Source organism: Calypte anna, chromosome 2 (assembly GCF_003957555.1).
Source record: "Calypte anna isolate BGI_N300 chromosome 2, bCalAnn1_v1.p, whole genome shotgun sequence".
Taxonomy (NCBI): domain Eukaryota; kingdom Metazoa; phylum Chordata; class Aves; order Apodiformes; family Trochilidae; genus Calypte; species Calypte anna.
The window spans coordinates 149,258,298-149,282,454 of NC_044245.1; the positions used below are offsets into that span (position 1 = coordinate 149,258,298).

General features: G+C 46.3%; 1 protein-coding gene across 1 annotated transcript in view; it reads left to right on the forward strand.

The window, feature by feature from the left end:
• Nucleotides 1–24,157, forward strand: part of ADGRB1 (adhesion G protein-coupled receptor B1) — a 223,264-nt gene that overhangs the window by 109,323 nt on the left and 89,784 nt on the right. Inside the window, exon 17 of the mRNA XM_030445190.1 lies at nucleotides 22,622–22,763. Within this exon, the coding sequence (XP_030301050.1) occupies nucleotides 22,622–22,763 (142 nt within the window). The remainder of the gene's footprint in view (nucleotides 1–22,621; nucleotides 22,764–24,157) is intronic.

Here is a 24,157-nt window from a genome sequence, read left to right on the forward strand (position 1 = left end):
CACATGGAAAAGATTCCAAAACCTGCAGTATGGGATGCTCAGTGGAATGTGTCCCTGCCCATGGTGGGGAGTTGGAACTTTCAGGTCCCTTCCAACCCAAACCATTCTATGATGAACTGGCACGTTCTGGAGTGGGGAAAGTTTGTCCTTGTTTTCAAAAAGGATAAAGGGACTGCTTTTCATCTTCACCTGACTGCTTGTGCACCACACCAGGAGGTGAAATGTTCTGCTAAAACACAGCAGTGAAAAGAGGACACAGTGCCTGGGATGCTGCCTACATCTAATGCTGAATGTTCTGTATGTCTGGGCAAATCAGTGTAAGCTTTGAGCCTCACTTTTTCCTGAGTCTCCTGTGCTAATAGCATGAGGCTATCTAAATGTCACACAAGCCAGGAGCTCTGTTAAGTGTGACAGTAAGCAGCAAAAAATAATAATAATAAAAAAAGAATTTATTATTTATCACCGAGACCAACTTACCTAAATGTGAGTTTTCCAATCAAACCACTCACCCCTGCAAGGTCATCTCAGCTTTGCCCATCACGTGTGAGCAGCAGTGAGAAGGAGGTGAGGTTGAGTCTTCATGAAGTGGAAAGGGACTGGTGGCTTGTCACCAGCTCCCTGAGCTCAGGGTGGCCTCTGAGCTGTGTGGCAGAGCAGATTAGTGAATGCATGAAGCATCCAACCTGCTCTGACAGCCAGCTCCAGGAGGAGCCTGGCAGCTTCTCCCACCCCAGGGAAAAATTGATGCCTTTGCAGCCGACCAGGTGCCAGAGAGGGATGAACAGGGAAAGGCAAAACTGAGCCCTCCTGCAAGGCAGGGGGGGATGAATGTCCTTCTGGAGGATCATAGAATGGTTTGGATTGGAAGGGACCTTAAAGATCGTCTACTTCCACCTCCCCTGCATGAGCTGGGACACATCCCATTAGATCAGGTTGCTCCAAGCCCCATCCAACCTGACCTTGAAGTCTTCCACAGGCTTCCTGAAAAACCTGTGTCAAGGTTTAACACTGCCCTGGCAATTAAACCAAATAACAGATGCTCAATATTAACCCCCCATCCCCTCCCTGATAAAGGAAGGAGAGAGAATAAGGGAGAGAGACTGATGGGTTGGAAACTAAACTACACAGCTTTAATGAAACAGGAATGAGAAATAGGAAAAATGACTAAATCTATACAAATCTCCAGGAAAATGCATCCCAGGTTCCTCCCCCCTTTCCCCCAATAACTCTCCCATCCCCACCCAGGCTGCAGGGCAGCCCTGGGAAAGTCCAGGCTGGACTCCTGGGGTCAGCAGCAGTGGGGAGCTGGAGGCAGGAACACACAGATTCAGGCTGGCATGGATCAGGAGCACAGGCAGAGGAAGGGATGGAATCCTCCCAGGATGCCCAAGCAAAGAGGGAGAGGGAAAGAAGGAGAAGCAGGAAGGGCTTTGCCCCTGGTGATCATAGAATCATAGAATTGGCTGGGTTGGAAGGGACCTCAGAGATCATCAAGTCCAACCCTTGAACCACCGTTGCAGTTGCTAGACTATGGCACTAAGTGCCACATCCAGTCTCTATCCCTCCAATTTATCCTGAGGATGAGGTGGATGGGATGGAATCCTCTGTTTGGTCAATTTTGGCCATTTCTCTTGTCTGTTCCTCCCCAAAGGAGGGCTGCAGGTGGGACCTCTTTCCTCCTTTTCTCCTTCCAGAGGGCAAAATGTTCCTCTGAGCTGAGCAGTGGCCTTGATTCTGCACCCCATTCTCCAGCTGGAACTCTAAACATCGAGTGGGATCAGTCCCAGAAGCTGACACTGCCTGAGAAACTTGCTGTTCCTTTCAGCAAGTGCAGCTCCTTCCAAGAGACTCAGCTGAAAGCAAAAGTCCAAGACAGAAAATCACCTTTATCCTGGCCCAAACCAGGACATACGTCCAGTCTGACATGATGAGGAGGTGCATCCCATCACAGTGTTCATAGGAGATTGTGGGACAAAACCTGTTGTTTTTTTTTATTTTTTTAACATAGCTATAAAAAGAAATCCCCACCTCCAACCACCCAACCTTACCCCCCCTTTCTTGGAGGCTGCTGCTTTTCTCTCCACGCAGACCTTGGCATCTCAGGAGTATTGTCAGAAATGAAATCTCAGTGTTGGGCATTTCCCTCCTTCCCAGTTAATTTCCACTCAATTCAGTCAGTTTACAAGTGCAAAAGATGCTTTTGCTAATTGCTAGCTCTGTTGGCCTCTCCTGGGACCACAGCTGAGATTGTCCTGCCTGTTACATCTCCAGCAGCACTAAAGAGCCACTGCTGCAGCCTGTGAAACAGGACTTACATGACTCCTCTTACTGTCATGCCTGAGGATTTCACAGCCCTCAATGTGCTGTTCCTGCAGATAGAGCTGAACAAAAACCTCATTTTCTAGGTCACTTACAGTTCTGAAGTTTCTTTAACATTTGCCTTTACCCAGATTAATCTTTCAGGAGACTTCTGGTAAACAGAATGGGCAGGAGGAAGCCCCATCAAATGACAAGTGTCACTTGGCTTTGGGGCTATCACTGTTAAGATGGCTTTAAAATGTGGAAAAACTGACTGTAATTCTTCAGAGGGTTTCTGCTCCTCTGAAGCTGGAGCCACATGGGGACCTGCTCTCAAGTCCCCTCAACACAGGACTTGCAAGGAACATTTTTGCTCTCCTGGCTTCCCTCCTGGGTAAGCTCTCAGAAGAGGTGGCCAGGGACCCCCCCCAGCTTGTGAGCAGTGTTCCTGCCCTCTGACATCACTTGTCATCTCGAGAAAGAAAGAAGGATCAAACAGGAGGATGGAGATGGTGCTGTCACATCCACTAAATGTTTTCTGCTCAGTTCTTGGGCAGGTGAAGGTTGAGAACAGCAGCTTCATCAGTTGTGTCCCAACCTGTCTGTTTCTTCCCAGTTCAGTGTGTGTGGATGCCCTTGATTCCCAAGCCAGTGATGCTGGCAGGGACATCTGAGGATAATCCAGAAAGCTTCTATCAGCACACACCTCAGCTCTGTGGTTTTCAAGCCTTTTTTTTTCCTTCAGGACCACTAAGTGTTAAACTAAATGCCTGGATCTACTTCATCCCCTCTGCACAGCCAGGTATGCATTTGGGCATCCTTTGTTTTCCAGATCTTCTCTTCTCCACCTGGTTGTTTTTCCCTGCTGGCTCCAGAAACTTCCTTTTCTCCCAGTTCTCAGCTGCTTATTCCTGAGAGTGAAGCTGAACAACTATTGCTCTTGCTGATGCTCATTTGCTTCTGTCCTTGGGAATTTTCCCTCTGCATCCCTTCCCAGCTGAAGTGGAGTGAGCTGCAGCACCAGGAGTCTCCTTTATCCACCCTCTCCAAGCCCAGGCTGATCTCCTCCATAAACTGTGATTCCTGGCTCCAGGTGCCAGCTTGGCTTTTGGAGCCAACACCCTGGCAATGTGCAGGTCTGCTGAGCCAGGGGATAAAAGCTTCTTGCATTTCATTTGTGGTGGTGATACAAGTTGGCTTATTCCCATCTTCCTTACTTCTTCTGGGCCTTAGGAATAAAAGCACCATGAGGGTTGAGTGATGGAGTGAGGGTGAGGAAGAAATTTTTTAGTGTGAGGGTGGTGAGACTCTGGCACACGTTGCCCACGGAGGTTGTGGCTTCCTTCTCCATGGAAATGTTCAAAACCAGGTTGGATGGGGCCTTGAGCAACCTGGTCTGTTGGGAGGTGTCCCTGTGTGTGCAGGGGGAGTTGGAACTAAATACTCTTTAAGGTCCCTCCCAACACAAACCGTTCTATGATTCTATGATTTTTTTTCGTCTTGGATTAAAACCTGAGATCTCAGTAGTCCCAGTGGGATTTCTGAGTAGCCCAACTTGAGATTTCTAGACCCAATGCTGTTCCCTCTAGGGTCTGGTGAAGGATGTGTCACAAGTCAGAGCCTTTGAATGGCAGAAACTGGCTCACAGTCTGCAAGGATGTTGCAACATGGAACCAGAGCCCAAGGAATCTGCAGGAGGTGCAGAAGGAGGGCTACAGGAAGCTGACCCTGAGCCAGCAGTGTGCCCAGGTGGACAAGAAGGCCAATGGCATCCTGGCCTGGATCAGGAAGAGTATGACCAGCAGGTCCAGGGAAGGGATTCTCAGCCCCTCCCTGGCTCTCAACAGCTTTCCCTGGACACACAGGAGCAGCACAGCACAGCGATGGCTCTTCCATGGAATAGGCTTGAGGATTACCAAGCATCTCTGTCCTTCAGAGGACAATGATGCTCAAGAGAGGATAATGATGATAATCAATCACCTCTGTCCTTCCACACCTTGAGTCCTGTGTCCAGTTCTGGGCCCCAGAACTCTGTCCAGTTCCCAGTTCAGGAAGGAGATTGAGGTGCTGGAGCAGGTCCAGAGAAGAGCAAGGAGGCTGTGAAGGGATCCAGCCCAAGTCCTGTGAGGAAGGGCTGAGGGAGCTGGGGGTGTTCAGGCTGGAGAAGAGGAGGCTCAGGGGAGACGTCATCACTCTCTGCAACTCCCTGAAAGGAGGTTGGAGCCGGGGGGGTTGGTCTCTTTTCCCAGGCAATTCTCAGCAAGACAAGAAGGCACGGTCTCAAGTTGTGCTGGGGGAGGTTTAGGTTGGATATTAGAAAGAATTTCTTTATGAAGAGGGTGATCAGACATTGGAATGGGCTGCCCAGGGAGGGGGTGGATTGTCCATCCCTGGAGGTTTTGAAGAAGAGCCTGAATGTGGCACTCAGTGCCATGGTCTGGGAACCACGGGGGGAGTGGATCAAGGGTTGGACTTGATGATCTCAGAGGTCCTTTCCAACCCAAATGATTCTATGATTCTCTTATACAGTGATCAGTCTGCCAAAGGAGAAGACAGTGACCAATATGCTTGGCATTGGTCCATGTGCATATTATCATTGGGTGGATTCGGGGGGTGGGACACTTCACCCCTAGGACAGTGTCTTCTACTGCCAGCCAGCAGTTTCTGCAATAAAAGCCATTCCTGGTGCTACAAACCACAGGCAGGACAGCACAGCTATTTTTCAGCATCAATTTCCTGAGCCAGCAGAGTCATCATTTGTGCTGCTTTATAGATTGGCAGGTGTTTAATTAGCTGAGGAGTATTTCTGCATCATTCCTACTAAGTGGGAAGTCAGAAGCTCCTTGTCGGGTGGATCATTTTTGAGCCCCTCCAAAACCTGGCACTGCAACTCGGGTGAACTTCAGCACATCAAATACAGCAGGCAGTGGAGTGCAAGTTTACACAGATGCTGAAACATCTGTCCAGTTTAGTCAAGCTGGGGGCTTGGGCTTGTTGCTGGGGGTTTGAGAGAGAATTTGGATTTCTTGGGAAGCTCTTTCTTGTTGCCCAGATGTAGAGAGATAAGGTAGGATGGGAAGGGGGAGGAGGGAGGAGAGAGCTTAATGCAGAATTGCTGCTGGGAAGAGGGAGGTTTCCACCAGCCTGTCTCCCTGAAAGCCATTTTCATTAGCAGAAAGTGGGTTTAAAAGGTTTTGATAGCAATTGTCCTTTGCAGGAGTTCCAGGGGCTGGCAGAGTGTTCGGTTACCAGCAGAGATTTGGTTAAATACATTTTCAGCAGCCAAGCTGGGAAATGACTCCCCCTTCTTCCCCCGTGACCTCCTTTCCTGAAAAAAAGCATCAGCAGCAAGATCTGTGTCGTTCTGCTCAGCACCTGCTTCTTATTCTTGCTCTTTGCAAGTTCTGGGGTGTTCTGTCAGTGGGTTTTTTCTCCCAGCCAGATCCATCAGCAGGGAAAAGCAGGAATTAGAGCAGATCTGACAACTGTCAAGCCCACCACCTAAAACCATTGAGCTTGCACAGTGGGGGAAAATCTTCCAGTGAGAAAACCTCTGCCAGCTTTACAGATCTTGGAGCTTGGTTTGGGTTTCAACCCCCTGACAGTCCAGCCAGGCTGGAGGAGGGAAGTTTGCTCCATTGCTTTCTTGTTTCACTACTGATCCTGAGCTTTGCTGCCAGTGGCTTTCTGCATCTCTGCATCCTCTGTGCTGTCATGCATGCCAAATTGTGATAAGGTACTGTTCCCAGCAGCCTGGCTCAGGGCTGAAAGGGAATCGATGAATCCAACCCCCTCTCTGCTGGCTTCCCAGCTGAGCAGCACAGCCCCATCCTAGGATCTCTCTCTCCCCCTCCCACAGAGCTGCATCCAGCCCACCAGGGGGCTGTTTACATTGACCCCCAGTGAGAACCCATCTGATCAGCACTCAGGAGGGCTGGGAACAGGTTGTTCAAGGAGAAGGGGGGCAACGTGATCTTAAACATCAGTATTTATTTATCAGCATTTATTTAGCCACTACTTCACCAGCCCCCTCAATGCATTAGCATCATCTTTATTTCCCAGAGGCTTCCTCTTCTTTCTGCTAATGTAAATCCAAAGAAAACCCTCTAGTAGATTCCTTTATACACCCACGTGAGTCAAGTCAGAAATCACACCAGTGGGCTTTTGTGATTTGCTTTACATTTTATTTCCCTCCCCACACTCCCTCCCCAAACCTGTACCAAACGGGTGGATAATGTGACAGGACATCTATAGTGGCTCTAGAGGCAGAATAACAATGAAGAGGTGGTGAGGAGTGATGCATGGATCCAAGTGACCTTCAGGAATGGGCAGACACTGCTTTCCAAAAAACTGGAACTGGTAACAAGGGAGGCATTCCACATATTCAAGGTGCTGTCAGTTCTTTTTCTCTGGGCTACTCCTCGTCCATGTCGTGCTCGTTGTGCAGAGGCAAAAGAGGCCAAAGGGAGAAGAAGAAGCAGAGGAAAGCATTGGCAGAGAAAAAAAGTGCAGCTAGCTGAACTCACCCCAACTCAGCCTTCAAAGCAGCATCCTTGTGTGTAGGTGTGTGCATGCCTGCCTTTTGCTATGGTCACCTGGCTCTCTGAACCTCTCCAGCCTGATTCAGAGCTCACTCAAGAGCCTGAAGAGGTTTTTGATTTTTACTTTGGTATTTCCAGGAGGTTGAAAGATCTCTCTCTCCAAAGATCAGGGGTTGGACTGCAACAGCCAGGCTAACACAGCCATAATTAACCTGATTTTACTATGCTCTGTATAACCACTAACAAGTCCATATTGCCTGGGAGAACCTTGTAAGTATGTTTGAAAGACCTGCTCAAAAAAAAGCCACTTCAGGCATTTAAAAATGTTAAGCCCACCACCCCCTTCAGTTTCTCCACCTCCCTCTTTACTCTTGATATAAAACAGGGTCTTAGATTCTCCACCAGAAAACATTCAGTCCCTTGTGCTAAAAGGAGGTGGCAAAGCATCAGTGATCTTTCTCCCAGCAATCCTGGGGCAGTGATGTGAAGCATCTTCTGAACCCAGTGGCTGAGCCAAAGGCTGACCTGCCTCACCTGCTTATAATTTGATGGGGATGGGTGCTGAGCTCTCTTGCTTTTCATCTGCAAAGAAGCAGAGGTGAAAAGGAGTGCTTCCACATTGAGCTCACCCTCAAATCTGTTGGAGTTATTTGACAGGAAAAAGGTCAGGAAATGCTCAAGGAACAGACAACCCCAAAAGGCTCCCCTGGATTCAAAATCATTTCAAAATACCCCAGAATCTGCTTGTACAGTGTGAAGCCTTTCTCAGAGGACTTCTTGTAAACCTCCCCCCCCTCCCCTTCTCTTCAGGCAGCACAGGACTTTCCATTTTTCAGGGTGATTGCCTTTACTCTGCTTTTAATTCCATTTCTCAGCTGGAAACACTGGAGTGTGAAGCCATCCTCAGTTCCCTGGTCCAGATATATCTCTGACTGTGATCCAGTTGCATCTGGGAGGACTTTATTCTTAGGAGATTTGTGGGTTTTTTGCTAAGTGCATTGAAGTGATTTGTACCTTTAAAGGACAGCATCTCCCTCTTGGTTACAGTTAATCTTTAATCCAGCATCTTCATCTTTGCCTGCAGCACCTTAATTTGGCTTCTTGATTTAATTTCTTTTTACCGTCTGCTACCTCCTCCTATTCCCAGCCCCTCTGTCATCTGCCTGATTTATTTTTCTTTGTCTCTTTATCCTCTAGCCCTGCACTCAGCCATTAAAATTCTCTGATTTAGGTTTCTGAGAAGCAGCATACCCTGGAGCCAGTGTTTTGGTGTCGAGAGTGACATCCTTTTCCCCAACCTGGCCCTGGGGCCTCCTCTAATCTTCAAGATGGGGCTGAGACACCAGTGTTTGTTTGCTGGTTTGCAATGTGCTGCTTGTAGACACAAGAAACAATCTGTGCCTCCATCCTTGACTTTGAAACAAAAAGTTGGGAAGAGCATCGAGCTTGCAAGGAATATTTCAGAGAAGGGGAGACTGATAAGAAGAGAGCACAATGGGTTCTTGACCAGACCTGGACTTGACCATCCCTTTGTTCAGACCTAAAAAGACATTTTGATTTTCCTTTTTTCTTTCAGTCCCATGCACCAAAGCAATGTCCAAAATCCCCAGCTGTGTGTGAAGAGGCAAAACTGCTACCCTATTGCTGCCAGGGTTTGGTGTGATGGTTGTGGCCATCTTCTCATCTCAATCAGCCATGGGATGGGTAAGGTTGGAAGGGACCTTAAAGATCACTTGATTCCAACCACCCTTCTGATCCCCTGAACTCTGGCTGAGGGCTTGGGGGGGGGGGAACTCTGAGTCTTTTTAGGGTCCGTTGGGGTCATCTAAGAAAGTGGAAGTGTTTAGAAGTGAACAGAACACAGATGGGGCTGTGTCTGAGGCAGTCTGACCATACCCTAAAAAGAGGAGGTGAGAGCATTGCTGTCCCTGCCTTTAAACCCAGTGTACATTTCTACATCCTTGAGTAGCCAAAGGAAGCATTTCCAGCTTGCTAACTGCTGACTCTGATGTCTTACATTTCTTTTGGCATCTGGTACACTCAGAAAAAAGCATTTACTACCTTGTTTCCCCTATTCTTCCCAAGCCTTGTTTCCCAGGAGACTTGAGCAATGGGACCATGAACATCCACGTGTAGGAACCACTGTTCTCTGCTAATGTGCTCTCTTCCTCTGAGGTTTTTTTCTGAAATGTTTTCAGCCTGTGTGACAAGGCTGCTGCTTATCACTTTGGGTGAACTGAGGATCATTTTCCATGTAGCCAGGGAACTATCCCAGTTTCTCAGGAAAAGCCTAGGGTGACTGGCAGTTTGCAGGTGTTGGCCTTTTCCTCCCAATGATTAGTGATAGGACAAAAGGAAATGGGTTCCTCCCACCAGGGGAGCTTCAGATTAGATATTAGGAAAACAAAATCTTCACTGAGATTGTGGTGAAGCATTGGAACAGTTTGACCAGGGAGGTGGTGGAGTGGCCATCCCTGGAGGTATTCATGGAATAAGTGTGGAGCTTCAGGAGATGATTTAGGGCTTAAGGTGGTAGAGGACTGATGGTTGGACTCAATGATCTTGAAGGTCTTTGATGATTCTATGCCTAGACCATGTAGAGGTTAATACCTGAGGAAGAGGTATTCCTATTTCTATGTTTCTATTTATTTTATAAATAGAAAAGCAAAGTACCCATCTTTTGGGCTGTGGTGCAGCTTGAGTCTTCGTGTGATGTAGTGATGAGGAAGAAAGGTTTTAAGCTAAAAGAGGGTAGAATTAGACTAAATATTGGGAAAAAATTCACCCCTGTGAGAGTGGTGAGACACTGGCCCAGGTTGCCCAGAGAAGCTGTGGCTGCCCCATCCCTGGAAGTGTTCAAGGAAAGGTGGGATGGGGCTTGGAGCAACCTGGTCTAGTGGGAGGTGTCCCTGCCAGTGGATGTGGGTTGGAACCAGATGATCTTTCAAGTTCCTTCCAACCCAAACCATTCTATCATTCTGTGATCATGGGAAGGTCTGGCTGTATAACCAGCTACAAGTCTTCAACGTTTCAGGCATCTCATAATAATTGAGAAATTACAGCTACAATGAAAGCTGAGAAGGGAAGAAGACTCCTTCTACACGTTTCCTAAAGCAGGTGACTTCAGGAGGGTTGTGCAGTGTGACACAAGTGGGTGACAGGCAATTCAACACAGTCCTGGCTCCTGTTCCTGTTTTGAAAGACCTGCCAAAGCATTTTCATGCAAAGTGCTTCCAGTCAAGGACAACTGAGGAGCTACCCCTGGAGAGGAGAGTCCAGCAAAGGCTGGATAAGCAACTGTGAATGTCATGTAGGGATGGGAGTAAGACAGATCTATCACTCACTGATTTCACCTTGTCCTCTATTGGAACAGAGCCCTATATGATAATGAACCCAGCCATCTCACTGCTCATCTTCCCCTTCCCTTGTTGTCCCAGCGGTACACACTTCCCTCTACTCAGGAAAATCAACTTTATTCCATTTACAATGCTTTCACTGTAGTTCCTGTTTTCATCTATTTTTTTTTCCTTTTTTTTTTTTTTGCCCAAGATGATCCAGATATCTAATGAACTATTTATTCCTCTGCTTGTCTGGTGTAGCAGGAAAGCCCCAGTGGGGTAACTTTACTCAAAAATGAGATTAGGAATCACAGCCTGGACCTTTTACATGCTGTAATGATGCTTTTAGCTCTGGATAGCCATAGACAGTTTAAGAGCAGAAGTTAAAGTCCCAGATGGATAAAACATTAATCTATTGTGGGAAGTAGTTCAAGGTCATCTTCTGCAGTCACAGACAGGTGAACAGACCTGAAGATCCCAGTGTTTGCAGGGTAGTTAAATCTGAGAGTGATTTTTTCTCATTTTTTTTCTTTAAACCATGAAGTCAAGGGATTACAGGGAGCTGCAGGTTTTTTTCTGTTTCTATTTCACAGGCTTCTGTAGAGGATCTTGAAAAGATCAGGTTTTTAAAGGTGAAAATGCACAAGACAAAAAGCCCCTCAGTGTACTATCAAAAGAAAAAAAAATTTTAAAAAAAATAAAGAACCTTCATGCTATTTCAAGGCAAATTCCTGATGTCTGTAAGTTGGACTGTGATGCTGAGGAAGAGATCAGACCTGCACTTATTAAGCAACCACTAAAAGTGGGGTCAGGAGGGGATATTTTGGCAGGTTTGATGAGCAGAAGCTGTTGAACTGTTTTTTTCTGAAACATGAAGTTTGTAACAGCTCCCAGGGATCTGGACATTTGTTTCTGTTTTAAAGACCAAAGGACACTGGAAGTGCCTTTGAGTTCTCAACCACAGTGTGGGGTCTTCTGTATGAAAACACTGAGGGTTGTCCAGGGGCTTACTGGGAGCAGGGTGACCTTCTGGGAGTCCATCCCAATGAAACTTTTGTCCTGGAATTGCCTTTAGAAAGGAAATTGAAGGCAAGAAAATTGGAATCAGGGGGTAGGGATCCAGTGGGCAAGTTCTTCTCTCCCATCCCAACCCTCCTTGTGTGTGGAACCAGATCTTCAGAGACCAAGGAATGGTGGAAGTTTTCAGTGCCTGCATTTCAAGGCTTCTTCTGGAGCCATGGAGCAGGGATGTAAAGAGGAAAAAGTGCTCATGAATTGACCACATGGGCTGGATTTTAGAGTCCAAAACCCAGGAGGCTGCCAATGTTGGGAAACCTCTCCAGTGGGATTCTGTGGCCTTCTGATGGGAGTCATTACAGCTCAGCATCAGCTGTATTTATGGTGGCTGAAAAGATTATCTGCAGATAATCTTACTGGTATTTAGCCAGCCATATGTTTTATTTCAATGGTAATATGGATTTCTCTCTGTGCTTTAATATTGTTTATGTTAATTAAGGCTTCAAACTGGTTGCTGCATATGGGCTGTTTAATTTTTTTTTTCTGGGGCTAATTTCCAGCTAGTAAAGTAACCTTGTCCCCTGCAAAGTGCTCCAATGTTCCTATGATTATGAATTCCCAGCAAAGCCCTTGATTTTAACCTCCTTATCACTTTCTCTTCCTGTCCCTTCCTGACCTACGCACACACAAAAAAAAGAAAAAGACCTGGAGAAAATCCCAAATAACCTGAATTTCCCATAGGTCATGAATCTTTTCTTAAATCACCATTGTTTTAATTTTACTTGTGTCAGTTCGGAAGAAAATCAGCCAAAACCACCTGGAAGTAGGGACTCTAAAATAGAAAAGGAAACAAACAAACAACCCAACAGCACAAAATAAAAACAAAAAAAACCAACAAAACCAAACTAAACCAAACCAGAACAGAAAAGACTTAATATTCCTCCTCTGCTTTCATTTTCCTTGCAGCAAGTAACTGGATCAATAGCAGACTTATTTTTCCTGTTTCTTCCTTTTTCCATTTTCATTGTTTGGTTTTTTTTTTTTTTCCTAAAGTGCTAATTTAATAATAGTTGCTAATCTGATTATTGATTCTTTACCACCAGCAGAAAGTTTCGTTCAGGGCCAGGTCTGTGCTGTCAGGGTGGAGGTGAGAAAAAGGGCATCAATGCCAACCAAAAGTCCTAAGGAGAGAGAGAAAACTCAGCAGAAAGCTTTAGAGTGGATCCAGATCTATTTTTGCCTTTTCTTTCCCTGGGAAGAATCCAGGGAAACCACCTAAAGGATGTGTGGGTGCATTTATTAACTGGGAGTTGCTCAGTAGCTTCAAAAAGAGATGATTTCTTCAGAATCTGGAGCTCTATTGGTGTCTTCTTACAGGACTTTGCACCTCCTTTGTGTGCCTCAGTTTCCCTATCACAGAATTATAGAGTGGTTTGGGTTGGAAGGGACTTTTTAAAGTTCTGGTTCTTGGGCACTCTGTGCTGGGTTAGGAACTGGCTGGTGGGCTGGGCCCAGAGAGTGGTGCTGAACGGGGCTGATCCAGTTGGCAGCCGGTCACTAGTGGTGTCCCCCAGGGATCAGTGTTGGGCCCAGTTCTGTTCAATATCTTTATTGATGATTTAGATGAGGGGATTGAGTCCATCATCAGCAAATTTGCAGATGACACTAAGCTGGGGGGGAGTGTGGATCAGCTGGAAGGCAGGAGGGCTCTGCAGAGGGACCTGGACAGACTGGAGAGTTGGGCTGATTCCAACGGGATGAGGTTCAACACAACAGCCCCATGGGGAGCTCAGGCTGGCCACAGAGTGGCTGAGAGCAGCCAGGCAGAAAGGGACCTGGGAGTCTGGATTGACAGGAAGCTGAACATGAGCCAGCAGTGTGCCCAGGTAGCCAAGAAGGCCAATGGCATCCTGGCCTGGATCAGGAACAATGTGGCCAGCAGGTCCAGGGAAGGGATTCTGCCCCTGTGCTCAGCCCTGGTGAGGCCACAGCTTGAGTCCTGTGTCCAGTTCTGGGCCCCTCAGCTCAGGAAGGAGATTGAGGTACTGGAGCAGGAGGCTGTGAAGGGATCCAGCACAAGTCCTGTGAGGAAGGGCTGAGGGAGCTGGGGCTGTTCAGCCTGAAGAAGAGGAGGCTCAGGGGAGACCTCATCACTCTCTACAACTCCCTGAAAGGAGGTTGGAGCCAGGGGGGGGTTGGGCTCTTTTCCCAGGCAACTCTCAGCAAGACAAGAGGGCACGGTCTCAAGTTGTGCCAGGGGAGGTTTAGGTTGGATATTAGGGAAAAATTCTTTCCAGAGAGGGTGATCAGACATTGGAATGGGCTGCCCAGGGAGGGGGTGGATTGTCCATGCCTGGAGGTTTTTAAGAAGAAACTGATGTGGCACTCAGTGCCATGGTCTGATAAGCACAGCAGTAGTGGATCAAGGGTTGGACTTGATGATCTCAGAGGTCCCTTGCAACCTAGCCAATTCTATGATTCTATGATTTTATTCCCCTGCAGGGAACAGGAACATTTTGGACCTGATCAGGTTGCTCAGAGCCCCATCCAACCTGAATGTTTCAAGGGATGGGGCTCCTACCATCTCTCTGGGCAACCTGTGGCAGTGTTTCCCCACCCTCATTGTAAAAATTTATTCCTTAAATCTAGTCTAAATCGACCTGCTTTTTGTTTAAACCCATTACATTTGTCCTATCTGTGAAAGCCCAATTAAAAATCTGTCCTTATCTCTCTTATAAGCCCCCAGTAAGTCCTGAAAAGCCACAGTAAGATCATCCTGGAACCTTTTCTTCTCCAGGAGGAGTGTTTTTAGAGTCTTTCTCCACAACAGTGGTGTTCCAGCCCTCAGATCATTTTCCTATCCCTCCTCTGGATCCACTCCATGTCTTTCTTGTACCAGAACAGGTACCAGAAGGACCAGAACTGCATGTGGGATCTCAGCAGAGTGGAGTAAAGAGGCAGAATGACATCCCTCAAACTTCTATTATTTGATGCTACCTTGGATACAGTTGACTTTCTGGTCATGACAGTAAATTTCTTGGAAATGGACATAGGAAAAATGCTGGAAAATCAGTTTACTACCTCAGAGCATCAGTTTTCAAACTGAGTTACAGGGATGTCACCCAATTGGTGCCACACATCAGATTCATAGAGGCAGAAGTGCCTGGTTTTTCTCAGGGGATGGGTTTTGCTCCACTAAAGTCTAGACTGACTTGTTGGATACGTGAGATGTCTCCCTGGGTTTTCAGTAGCACAACTAGGAGCTCAGACCAGCTGTGAATCAGTGGATTGATCACAGAAAAAGAAGATGGATAAGAGGGTGACCCTTGTGAAAGAGTTTTGAAGCTCTTATTTAGTTCTTAGGAAGGTCTAAACTCACTAAAGCATGATTATTACTCTGGCACTGACAGAGTCCAAAACTTCCAAAAGCAACTAGAAGTCTATAGATAAATTTTAGCTCATATTTAGCTTAACATTTAATTTATTTCTCTGTTTACTTATCTAGTATAAAATTCTTTGAGTCTGTTTTAGAAGCAAATCAAAGCTTTTTTTAAATTTTTAATTTATTTTTATTTAATGGGACTCTTATTTCAAAAGGTGTAATTTTTTTCATGTCTTTTTTTTTTTTTTTTCCTGGGAACCATCCACTTTTTAATCCCACCCTGAGGGCCTGCAGAATCTGTGCCTCCAACACACTTACTGTAGAAAAATGTCCTTTTTCTTTCTTTTTTTTTTTTTTTTGTCCCAAGCTATTGTGCAGAGCCAAAGTGTTTGAAAGGCACTCTGGGGCAGCCTTTGGCTGGAAATGAAAATTGCTTTTGGGAATCCCACAAAAAGGATTAACTTTGACTTCATCTCTGCTTCGTTCCCCAAATTAATAATCAATCTGCCAGCTGGCCCCATGCCAAGCACTTGGATGACCTGCTTGGTTAGTTGAGGGGGAGGAATGGCAAGAAATATCAGAGAACCATTGAAGCTGGAAGAAAACTCTGGAGATGTTGCATTATTTAAGTCTCAAATATATATATATATACACACCATTTTTAAAAATATGGTTCTGATCCATGGCTTTTCCCACAACAAAGCTCTGCATTTGGGCAAATTCCTCTTCAGATCAGTATTTCTATTTAAGAAAGTCCTTCAGCATGTGCTTAGCTCCTGGTTAAATCTACAAGACAGTGTTTAATTGCTTTTTCCCATCAAGTGCTCAGCTCCTGTTCAGAGCCACGTTGTAACATATGGTGAAACATTTTCTTGGGGAGCATCATTGGAATTACACTGGAAATAAATCTGACCAGAAACATCAGAGACTAAACCAGCTCCTCAGGTTTCCTGCTAACCTACCCAGTACAATGTTTTTTACACCAGTTTGCTTTGGGGATTTCCCCAATTCCTCTTTGAAGGGTTTGTAACCAGTCTGACTCCACTGTTCTCTAATATTCTGCCCACGTTTTCCCTTTAGTAGTTTCTCTTTCTTCCCCCCCTCCCCTCCCTTCTCTCTCAAGAGTGCCTGGAAATAAATCTGCTCCTTTATTACTGTACCTGCATTCAATATTTGTGAGTAATTCAAATTCTGCTCTTTTGCTTGGCCACCGAGCTGTGAGCATGGGGTTTTCCATCACAAACTCAGCATCCTTTCCTGCAGAATTTAAGGTTTTGCTGAGAAGACAAAGGGTCAGGTCTGGTCTACACATAAAAACCTGCACACACAGCCAGGCAGACACAAGCACAAGCATATGCTCCTTCCCTCCTGGACCTGTTCATTAATATCTCATTTTCTTCTATGTAATGAGAGCATTTTACATTCAAATATGCCATAATCCTTTTTTTTTTTTTATAATATCCCTAGTTTGTAATTTCATCAAATCACAGACTGGGTAATCTGGGAATGACCCCACAGGCCTGGGTCTCAGTTCAAGCCTTCTTCAAAAAATCTGTCATGGGAAAAGTCAAGATCATAGAATCACAGAATAGTTTGGGTTGGAAAGGACCTTAAAGATCATTTTGTTCCAACCCCTTTGCCATGAGCAGGGACATCTCCCACTAGAGCAGCTTGCTCAGAGCTTCATCCTATCACTTTTTTGGTTTGGGTTTTTTTTTTTGGTTTTTTTTTTTTGGTAACAGATCCCAGTGAAACAGTGATTGAGGCATTTAGGATTTGAGGTTTGCCCCTACCTATGAGGCTTTTGGTAACACTTGCTGGCTGAACCTACACTCTGTCGCCTGGACAGAATGCTCTCTGCATCCAGCAAGGCCAAAACTGCTTCAGACGTGATTCCCTGGACCATGGGCACAACCCATTAGATCTCTGACAGGGTTTAACACTGGCCTGGCAATTAAACCGAATAACAGACGCTCTCTGTTAATCTCTCTCTCCTCCTTGATAAAGAAAGGAGAGAGAATAAGGGAGAGAGACTGATGGGTTGGAAACTAAACTACACAGCTTTAATGGAACAGGAATGATAGATAAGAAAAATTACTAAATATATACAAATATCCAGGAAAATGGATCCCAGGTTCCTCCCCCTGTCCCCCAATAACTCTCCCATCCCCACCGAGGCTGCAGGGCAGCCCTGGGAAAATCCAGGCTGGACTCCTGGGGTCAGCAGCAGTGGGGAGCTGGAGGCAGGAACACACAGATTCAGGCTGGCATGGATCAGGAGCACAGGCAGAGGAAGGGATGGAATCCTCCCAGGATGCCGGGTGAAGGAAGGGAAGCAGGAAAGGCAGGAAGGGCAGGCAGCCGGAAGCTGGAAGCAGGAAATCATGGCTTGGCCCTCATGATGCCTCAGATTTATACTGAGTATGATGTATATGGGATGGAATCCTCTGTTTGGTCAATTCTGGCCATTTCTCTTGTCTGTTCCTCCCCAAAGGAGGGCTCAGGTGGGACCTCTTTATCCTCTTGGATGGTAAAATGTTCTCATCAGAGCTGAGCAGTGTCCTTGGCTCTGCACACCAGTCTCTAGCAGTAACTATAAACATGGAGTGTTATCAGTCCTAGAAGCACACACTGTCTGAGAAACTTGCTCTTAATTTCAGCAAGTGCAACTACTTACAAGAGACTTAGCTAAAAGCAAAAAATACAAGACAGAAAATGACCTTTATCCTGGCCCAAACCAGGACAATCTCCCTTGATGGTTTTAAATACAACATCTACAGCAGAGGGTGCTGGACAGGCTTAAATATCCCGTAGCCAAAATCACAAGTCTGGAATTATTCACACCATTTTATTTCAAAGCAGTAGAGCTGAGATTTTGAAGCCTTCCAGTTTCAACTGAAGCCCATGGTTTTTGGGGAGTTTGTCAGCAAGCAAGTGGGCCAGAAATTTATCATAGAATCATAGAATCATAGAATTAGCCGGGTTGGAAGGGACCTCAGAGATCATCAAGTCCAACCCTTGACCCACCAGAGCAGTTGCTAGACCATGGCACTGAGTGCCACATCCAGTCTCTTTTTAAATATCTCCAGACACGGAGAATCTACCACCTCACCGGGCAGTCCATTCCAATGTCTGATCACCCTCTCCGTGAAGAAATTCTTTCTAATATCTAACCTAAACCTCCCCTGGCACAACTTAAGACCCTGCCCTCTTGTCTTGTTGAAAGTCGTCTGGCAAAAGAGACCAACCCCCCCCTGGCTCCAACCTCCTTTCAGGTAGTTGTAGACAGCAATGAGGTCTCCCCTGAGCCTCCTCTTCTTCAGGCTGAACACCCCCAGCTCTCTCAGCCTCTCCTCATAGGGCCTGTGCTCGAGTCCCTTCACCAGCCTGGTTGCCCTCCTTTGGACCTGTTCCAGGACCTCTTAAAATATAGAAGCAGAGTATCAATCTGGGAAGTGAGAGGACAGTCCTCTGCCTACAAGTATCTTCTCCCAACCCAATTCCAAACCACGTCCCAACAGGGTGCAGAGATGTTCTTGTCAAAAGGATCACAGGGCAAAGAGAATTTCCAAGTTTTGGGGAGGGAAAAGATAATTTCAAAGCTTTGCAAAGAGAAAAGATAATTTCAAAGTTTGGCAAAGAGGAAGGGAAGGAGGAGAGAATTTCTTTTTCCCAGGAGCCATAAAACCAGAGGAATGCTCTTTGGAGCACCCAGCACTTGAATATTCTCAGTAGTTTAATAACTGGTAATAATCAATCAATAATCACTGGTAGTAATGAAAGCCAGGGTTTCATTATCTATTAAATGGTATAGTTGGACTTGTTTTGTGGTGATTTATATCAAGTTTCTGACTCAGCACATCCCCCAGCACCCATCCTTTCTGTGATTTATAGCAGCTTTTAAAGTAAAAACTGGATGGCTTTTATCCAATTGATTTCTTTGAATCCAAGAGGATAAATAAGCAGGCATCAGACCAGATCTTAAAAGAAGCAAAGGGCCCTTATTACAACTTTTTATTTATTTCTTTATTTTGCCTAGATAGAACTTTGTGCTCTTGCTCTACGTGCATCTAGAAATGGACATCAGGCAGTGACAAGTGTGGATTTGACCCTGGATAAAATTTATTCTGATGTTTTATTCACTGTTGTACTGTCAGCTTTTCTGCCACGAGAGTGTGAGATCAGGCTGAGTGTCTAGGGAGTGTTATTTGTTTTCTGATCCCTTCCCTGGGGTTTCTTGGTTTAGTAGGCTCCTTGATTCCTTTTTTTTCCTTTTTTTTTCTTGTTTTTTTTTTTTTTGGTTACTTCTGTTGATGCATGGCCCAGATCTGTCCTGGTCTGGTAAATGAGTAAAGCCAGAGTTTGAGGATTGAAAGTGATGTTCAGGCAATTGTATTCACACATTTCAAGAGAGTTCAAACAGCTTGGGGGCAGGAGGTGTACAGAAATGTCAATGTACATGTATTTGCTGCTTTCAGAATGATAACTTTGAGCATGGCTATTTGCTGTGAAATCCTGCTCAAACAAACAAGCAAAAAAGTTAAGGATAACTAGGGGCCCTTTTAAGAGCAATTTTCTAGGTATCTGCAAACCCATCAATGAAAACAACTGAAAAAAACCAAAAACCACCAAACAAACAAAAAAAAAAGACAAGTAACTGAAGAAAAGCAAAGAAGCAAACAAACAAAAAAAAACAACTAATAAAAAAAAAGCCAACCACAAAAAAAAGAAAAAAAGTCAAAAAGAAGTCAAAAAGAAAAAAAAAAAGATAATTTCTCTTTGCACTCAAGCAAAGACAAATAAACCATTACCTACAAAAAAAACCATCAGTCTGGTTTGAAAAGAGATACTGACAAAGGATAAATTGATAGCAAGCAATTTGAATTAAAACCTAGAAAAAAAAAAGAAGAAAAAAAAGAAGTATGCAAGAATTGTATTGTTCAGGATGGCTAAAATGAATAAAAAAGAAAAGTTTTACTAAACTCAAACTAATTCCTAATGGCATTGGTTTGTTACTAGCTTGAAATGACAGATTTATTTATAATAATGCAGAGATTTCAACAAATGCCTGTATTCTGTAATTGGAAGAGAGCCTGGTTACTTAATCCCCATCACAGGCTAATGAAATACTTTTCATTACCCCAGCAGCTAGAAAACATGCTATACATCATCCAATAAAGTGAGACATTTTTAAGAGAAAAAAAAACCCAGAGTCATTTTGCTTGCAAGGGTTTTAAAAGAGGAGGCTGAGGTTAACTGGGGCTCATTGCTCTTTAGCAGAAGAGGGGTGGAAATGCTCCCAAAATCTGGAGAGGGGTGAATGTGTCTGTAAGCACCTCTGTCTCACATCTTTTAGGCACAGGAATACAGCAGCTGATAAGGGGATCCAAAAAAAAAAAAAATTGTGGGTAATATTATGATTATAATTGAATAATAGCAGACTCATTAAAAGAGAGAAAATAATAGCAATCAACTTCTGGAAAATAGATCTTGTCAAGCTGAATGAATCCTTTGTAGGGGAATATCTAACTGGCTGGTGGAGTCTGAGTATTTATTATTATTTGTACACATCTTAAATAACACTTCTGTCTGGGTGACCATGAATAAACAGAATGAGTGGCTTATATACTTCTTGGAAATATAGGTGGTATATATAGGGAAGCATGGAAAAGTCATATTCACTCTGAGATCTCTCAGTCCTTTCCAAGAAGGGTGTTGGGGAATTGCAGAAGGTGGATGGAAAAGACCAGAGAATGATGCCTGATTCTGAGGGTCTCCAAGAGAAAATGTGATTTAATTCAGTGTAGAGGATGTGAAGGGGAGGCAGATTTATGTCCCATCAGCTGGAGGGACATGAAGGAAGGTCCAGATATTTAGAAAGGCCTGGCTGGAGGTCAGGAAAAAAAAAAGAAATAAACAAAACCAACCTTCTTCTGGATTGTGTGCTGCTGAGTAAAATTAGTTTGGATTTATTTTAGTGGTTTGTTTTATTTTAATTTCATTTAATATCATTTCACTTAAATTAATTTTATTTTATTCCATTTCCTTTTGAAAACTGATTTAATTCAACACACTGATAATTCAGGAAGGTTCAGTGCCCTGTGTTAAAGTGGATCCAAGTGGATAATCACACCAGAATCCACAGCATGAGCTGATGCTCTGGTGTCCTGGTGGTACCCAGCCCATTTCTTGTAGAGTGATTGAGGGAGGTGAAAGGAGGCTCTGTGCTTGCAGGAGGGATGGGTCAGTCAAGACCTGCAAAAAACTTTGCAACTCATAAATCTCTGCTGGAGTCAGCAGTAAGGAGAAGTCCAGGCCATCTGTGATGCACCTCAGGCTGCTGAGCAGCTTGGCTCCATCTGGAGCTGCCTTGAGGACGCTGCTGGCATTTTTGCCTAGGTCTGCTCCTCTGAGGCTGCTCAGATGAGGAGAGCAAACAACTTACACCCCTTGTTCCTCCAGTGAGAGTTTATGGCCCTTTTGCTCTGCCTCCACACCTTGTCCCAGGCTTCCAGTGAAGCCCAGGTTTTCTGCATGGATTCTGACCTTCTCCTCCTCCATTGCATCTCTCCAACCTTGGTCTCCAGATTGGCACCCTGTGGGTGGCCAGGTTTCAGGAGAGTGGTCTGGACATGACACAGAAGCAATGGGTGGAAAATGGTTGCACTTTTTATGGGGTGATGGCTGCATCCCAGGATGTGAAGCAGAGCTTAGCCATTTGTGCTGACATGGAGATGGGGTTTGAAATAACATTTCCCAGTTAAGCTTTTCCCATGGGATCTTTCCCACCTAAGACCTCTTTCCCATTCTCCTGCTCTTTTCCAACCTGAAAAGATGCCCTGAAAAAGCAAGGACTCTCCATCTCTTGAGATCCCTCTGGCCATGAGATCATGAACTGCCCAGAGTTTTAGGGGGGGGGGAGACGTCTCAGGGAGGTCCTGTTATGGTCTATGGAGATCCTGATTCCAGAAATCTTTGGGAGTGGACGGAGACTGGGGAGGGAAAGCTTGGGGTGGGGGAAAGCATCTGTGGAACAACTGGGAGGGCTTGTAGGAAGGTGGAAAAAATTAGGGGAGGTGTGAGGGAGGGTAACTAGTCTGGGTGAATTACCCTTGTAGGGATTCTTGGCTGGGGGAGGTCTGTATGGAGGGAAGGGTGTGAGATGAGGAGGATATGTTTATATGGGGTGGAGGGAAGGTATGTGGGGTGTGGGGCAGGGCTATGGGGAGCAGGAAGGTGTTTAGAAGGTCTGTGGTATGGGTCTTTAGTGTTATGCATCCACATATGGGACATTTGGGGCAGGGCTATAGGGCCAGGGAGGTGTCTGTGGGATTTATGGGGCTATAGGGTTATGCATTCTTATATGGGGTTTATGTCATAGGGCTATGGGGTCATGCATCCAGGTAGTGGGGGTGGGTGGGAGAGGGCTATAGGAAGTGCACAGGAGATTTGTGGGGCAGGGCTATAGGGTTGGGCAGGGCTATAGGGTTATGGATTCTTATATAGGGTGTATGTCATAGGGTTATGGGGTTATGCGTCCAGGTAGTGGGGGTGGGTGGGAGAGGGCTATAGAAAGTGCACAGTGGATCTGTGGGGCAGGGCTATAGGGTTATGCATCCTTATATAGGGTGTATGGGGTGTATGCATCCATGTAGTGAGGGAAGGGGGTGTGGAGAGGGCTATAGGAAGTGTATAAGGGATTTGTGGGGCAGGGCTATAGGGTTATACATCCTTATAGTGTGGGTGTGGGACTGTATGGTTCCGTGTACATGGGCTACGGGCTTATGGGGGGTGTATACGGGGAGAGTGGGATGTCGAAAGGGGACGGAGAGGGGGGAGGACCAGCCCCAGGCTCAGACCCAGAAGATCCCGGTCCGGATTGTGATGATGGGATGGAGTTTAGGGGTGGCCGGAGGGGGTGTTGGGGGAGGGATGAAGGGGGAAGGGGAGGTGTGGATGCAGCGGGGGACGCGATGCCCTCTCCCCGCCCTGACGGCCGCTCCTCTCCCTCTCTCCCCGCTCCACCGCCCCGTCCCTCCCTCCAGCAGAGCCTCCGCCTCCGCCTCCCCGCCCGGTGCCTGGTCCTGGCGCGGCTGCCGAACGGTCCCGCTCGACGCCTCCCGGACCAAGTGTCTGTGTGACCGGCTCTCCGCCTTCGCCATCTTAGCCCAGCTCAGCCCCGACATGGTGAGTCCCTCCGGAGGGAGGAGCAGTGAGGAGGAGGAGGAGGAGGAAGGGACACACACACACACACACACACACACACGGGGTAGAAGGGGAAAATAAAGAGGGAGGGATGGGGGATGCTCCCGGGATAGAGCGGAGCATCCTCCTCGGGCGGCGTTTTGGGTATCGCGGACCTGAGCCAAGGGGCGCTGGGGACAACCCCGAGCCCTGCTGCAGTCCGGTGTCGCCGGGACCGTGGCGACACAGCGTGAGGTTTTGCAGCACCCTCCCCCCCTTCACCGCCGCCCTTCTTCTCCCCTTCTTCTTCCCCCCCCCCCCCCCCCCCCCCCCTCTTCCCCAACCTTAACCCCGACCGCAGTTTTGGGGAGGGGGACGCGCACTGTGCTGCTTCCCCTCCTTCCTTCCTTCCATCCCTCCCTGCATCCCTGCGCTGGGCTTTTGGATATAAAAGCCACTAAACGTGGGGGGGTAACCAACCTCGTGTTCACTCTGGTGGGCTCCCCACGCGTGAAATCTTCCCACGTGTCTTATTTAATTTATTATTTGGGGGGGTGGGGGAATAGGCAGGGGAGAAGAACCACCCTAAGCCTCCTCCGTGGCTCTGCATGTCGTTTGTGTCCCCTCTCCTTGCCTCAGGGTCCTTCTTGCTACTCCACACTTTTTTCCTTCTTTTTTTTTTTTTTTTTTTTCTTTGGGGGGTGGAGGGTGGGGAGACCCTGGGTGGGTTGGGATAGTGGAGGGATAGTGGAGGAGAGGAGTTGTGAAGTTTTTGGGCCACTCTTGGTGACACAAAGCCAGTGCCGCGTCTCAGCCGGGGCCTCTGAAAAGAAAGAAAGAAAGAAAGAAAAAAAAGTAAGGAAAAAAAAAAAGTGCAAGATTCCTAGAAATTATCGCTGGGCGTCTGCACCCTCAGTCAGAGAGTGGGATGGGTGCCAGCACAACAAAGACAACACCAGGGTGGTCAAAAGCAGCTTCTCTGGCTCCTCTCTTCCACCTTGCTATTTTTCGATTTTTTTTTTTTTAAGTAGTTCATCCCTTTTTTGGATAGTTCCCAGATTCGTGGAGCAAACCCCCCTCTGTTCTTCTCCCCTCCACCTAGTGCTTCTCCATCTGCTTGGGCACTGGGTGTTACTGGGCCCTTGCAATTATTTACTAATTATGCCTTGCTTGTTAAACGCTGGCTTAATTCAGCAAAAGGGGAGGGGAAAGGAAGAAAGGAAGGGTGATGATGGTAAAGGGGAGGGGGGATCACATTTTCCAAGATGAAGGTTTGGTTTATTATTAGAAACACTAATGTATTTGGTCCACTAGTTACCATGGAAACAACATCTGCACTGAAGTGGTTTTAAAGAAACAGTGTTGGTTGTGTTTGGCCAGGCCCCATTCAGGCCCAG